This window comes from Glycine max, chromosome 9, assembly GCF_000004515.6.
Source record: "Glycine max cultivar Williams 82 chromosome 9, Glycine_max_v4.0, whole genome shotgun sequence".
Lineage (NCBI taxonomy): Eukaryota > Viridiplantae > Streptophyta > Magnoliopsida > Fabales > Fabaceae > Glycine > Glycine max.
The window spans coordinates 49,662,412-49,666,194 of record NC_038245.2 but is presented as its reverse complement, the minus strand read 5'-3'; the positions used below and the strand labels follow the sequence as shown (position 1 = coordinate 49,666,194).

Below are 3,783 nucleotides of genomic sequence, written 5' to 3'. Positions count from 1 at the left end.
TTTAGAGTTTAGTTTTTTTTCTCTCTTGGAAATTGGCTTTTCGAAGTGTTAAAATTTTAGTATTTTGAAAGTTTTTCTTTTTCAAAAAATATAATTAGAAGGTTTACTAAAAACGTTTGAAGGTGTAAATAACAATTGTCCAACATGACCAAAAGGACTTAGATGGAATCATGGAGCATACTTTGTCTTTTTAAGGATTTTTCTAAAAGCACCTCTCATTTTTACTTGTATACCCCCTTTTACTAGTTATGTAATTCTTTTTCCAAATGTGCCATTTCTGTTTTCTCCGAAAATTAGTACGACGACTCTGTTCCTCTGCACATCGCATTTCATAAGGTAACCCACGAAGGAAGCGTACCAGATGAGGAGAAGGGACAAAGAAGGAGGTACACTGATTTCTGGAAAAGGATGAAAGGATATATTCGGAAAAATAATTATAAAATAAATAAAGGGGAGGTGTATAAGTAATACAGGAGATGTGTTTGACACAAACCATTTTTTTATTTCTTATCTCTATATATAAAGTTAAATTGTAATACAAAATTTAAGTACTATCAGCATAATAATCTTAAAAAAAGAAACAAATATATGAAATAAATTAAAACAAATAGATAAAATCTTTAAATATAAATAATATTTTCAAGATTTGAACATAATAAATTCTAAAAAACTCAATTTGTACTTAAAAAACTCTATTTGAATTTCCACTTGCTCAATTCATTTTGAAATTTGAATGGTTGATCCAACACCGATCCCATCAATAATAAGAAATCAAACACACATCAAAACTAATTCTTGTCAATTAATTAACTCCTAATATATTGTTAACGGTTTGACAAGTGCACCAAATATCTAAGTAGTAAAACTTGGAAGTTCGAGTGTCAAATTCCACAGAAATTTTGTTTTGTATTTTTATTATATAATTTTTAATTCGTAAGGGAAGAAATAAAGAGTGGTGTAAAATAGGTAAAAGAATAGTAATAGATAACAACTAATGGTAGAGAAAATCATAGAAAGCAAAATAATTAATTAGAGAAATCAATAGAATGCAGATGTTAGAACTTAACATGCCTTGTTTGCCTAGGATGTATGATTTTTGGATTTTTCTTTATCAATTAGGTGAATTTACCCTACCCACATCTATTTAATTATTTGTTCCTGATGTCTCACAATAACAAGTCTATTTTACATACTCATCTCCCAAATGTCTTCGCAAAGATTCAATAGATAAAATGCATGAAACCTTGATTCTAGATGTGTGCTTTAATGCATGGACATAATGTTATCATCCTACGTCCAGGAATGATTTCATTATGATGTCTTTTTCTTTTAATTCTATTACAAGTTATCCTCTATCGAGCGTCTAACTCCTAAAACTGATCCATACATATCTTTTTTATATTTTTATTAAGAGTTATCCTCTGTCGAGCATCCAACCCTAACATAATGTAAAGATGAGTAATGCATGAAATATAAATAGAAAAAGACAATAGGATAGAAAACACATGTTGCATTAATAAATATGGAGTACATCATACATGTCTTTGGCTTTTTAGGCATGTCAAGTCCTAACTATGAGTTTAACTTTTCATGATCATTGAGAGCCTTACACTGAAATGGGGGTATAAGAATTGGTGGATGAGAAGAGATGGAAGAAGGAAAAAAATGATGAGAGAAAGAAGAGAATTTCCTAAGGAAGAGTTCTCAAGCTTTAGGTAAGTATGAGAGTGCTCCGAGACTCGGTGTGTCTTTTTCCTTTGACTTTACTCTCTTTTTATAATTGCTGAAGTGAACTTGGGTCTACCTACTCTCTTTTTATAATTGCTTGTCTTTGCGCTTAGCGCGTGCTGTGCGCGTTTTGGACTGAGTCTGATGCTAAAATCTTAATTTTTTTCGTATTTTTTGCATCTTTTTGCTTTTAATCCCTTTATTTTTTATATCTGTAGCCATAAATAAAAAAACATCAATTGCTAACCATTAAGCATGAATAACTGCTAAATAATTATTTTTAAAGATATTTTAACTCTTTTTTCATAAAAAAAAACAACTTTTATTTGACAGTTATCACCTCGGTAACCTATGTTAATCTTTAAAGCAGCATACCTTTATTTCGCTGATTTCTGAAGGGAAAACTTCACTTTTGACTAGAAAACAACAAAAGCACCTAATGAATTGTATCTACATTTTTTCCTTGGCATAATACCTTATATTGTGTGTGAATATTCGTTTTGAATTAAACTTCTTTTTTCAAGTATTTGGTTGAGCTAAATTGTGAACTTTGTCCCTATCCCCTTGTTTTGTTAGCAGCACCATGCAGAAGAGCTTGGCGCTGAAAAACTGGAGGAGCAGGCTGTGCTATTGGAGAAATAACTTATCTTGCAAGAAAGGGAAACTCTTGATGTATTGAAAGAATTGGAAAGTACCAAAAGACTTGTTGAAGATTTGAAATCAAAGATACAGAAGGAAGAGTCTGAAGCAAATTTGAATCTTCAGATGGGAAAATGTGATAAAAAATCAGTTGTTGATGAGAATGAAGAAAAGGAAAACCAAGTGAATCAATTGAATGTTCTTCAACCTTCCAGGGAAGGTTTTATCCCCTACCCTTCGTCTACTCCTGGGTTGATACTAATGAAATTGAAGCAGGCCAAATTGAATTTAACTAAAACTACTAATGACCTTGCTGACGTCCGAACTTCTGTTGAATCGCTTAATAAGAGGTTAGAGAAGGAAAGAATCTCACTTAAGAAAACATGTGAGAGGTTAGCTCAAAATACTTCAAAGATATCTTCTCTTGAGGAAGAGCTAAACCAAACCAGATTAAGGCTGCAAATAGCAAAAGATGCTGAAATTAAAGGTGCTCTAGATGACCCTTTAGATATTACAAGAGAGCTCCAGCGATTGAGTTATGAGGCAAAGAATTTCAAAAGAATGGGAGAATCTGCGAAATCAAAAGTTTTGAGGACAATGTCTGAGATTGAACAGACAAAAACGATGTTAAGAACTACTGAGATCAGATTGGTTGCGGCCAGAAAAATGAAAGAAGCTGCTAGAGCTGTCGAAGCTTTTGCCCTTGCAGAAATTAATGTTGTATCTAATCATGACAGTTCACCAGGAAATCAGGTTACTCTTTCATTTGAAAAGTATACTGCTTTGACGTGCAAAGCTCGAGATTCAGAGGAACAATCCAAGAAGAGAGTTGCAAGTGCTATGCTTGAAGTTGACGAAACAAATTTGTCAAACATGGACATTTTGAAAAGGGTAGAAGAAGCTACAGAAGAAGTTAAAACCAGCAAGAAGGCCCTTGAAGAAGCTCTAGAAAGGGTAGAAGCTGCGAATAGAGACAAAGTAGCAGTTGAAGAGGCTTTAAGGAATTGGCGATCTGAGGGTCAAAAAAGACGTTCTTCTATACACAACTCTACCAAGTTCAAAAACTGTTGTTTGTCTCATCATTGGAGAGATCCTCAATTACTTGATGTGAATGGATTGCATCTGGTAAATGATGAAGCAAAGCCAGTAAAGCCAACCCTATCAATAGGACAAATACTTAGCAGGAAGCTGCTTCAACCACAAAAATTTGAAGCCGGAGAAGGAATCTCGATGAAACAGAATGTGTCACTGGGTCAGATGTTTGGTAAACAGAACAATGATCGACCAATTGATAGACAAGTTGAGAAAGAAACTGGCCATAAGTTGTTTTCTACCAAGAGCCAGAAATTTGGATTTGCACGATTCTCGCATATTTTGTCAAAACAGAAGAAGAAGCCAACCCTGAATTTGAGGTGA

The 3,783-nt window shown here is 33.4% G+C and overlaps 1 protein-coding gene across 1 annotated transcript; it reads left to right on the top strand.

Annotated features, from left to right (window-relative positions):
* Positions 1-2,628: 2,628 nt before the first annotated feature.
* LOC100820466 (WEB family protein At2g38370) lies at positions 2,629-3,783 on the top strand. The gene has a single exon (XM_026123951.1). The coding sequence runs from the start codon at positions 2,629-2,631 to the stop codon at positions 3,781-3,783; it is 1,155 nt and encodes a 384-aa protein (XP_025979736.1).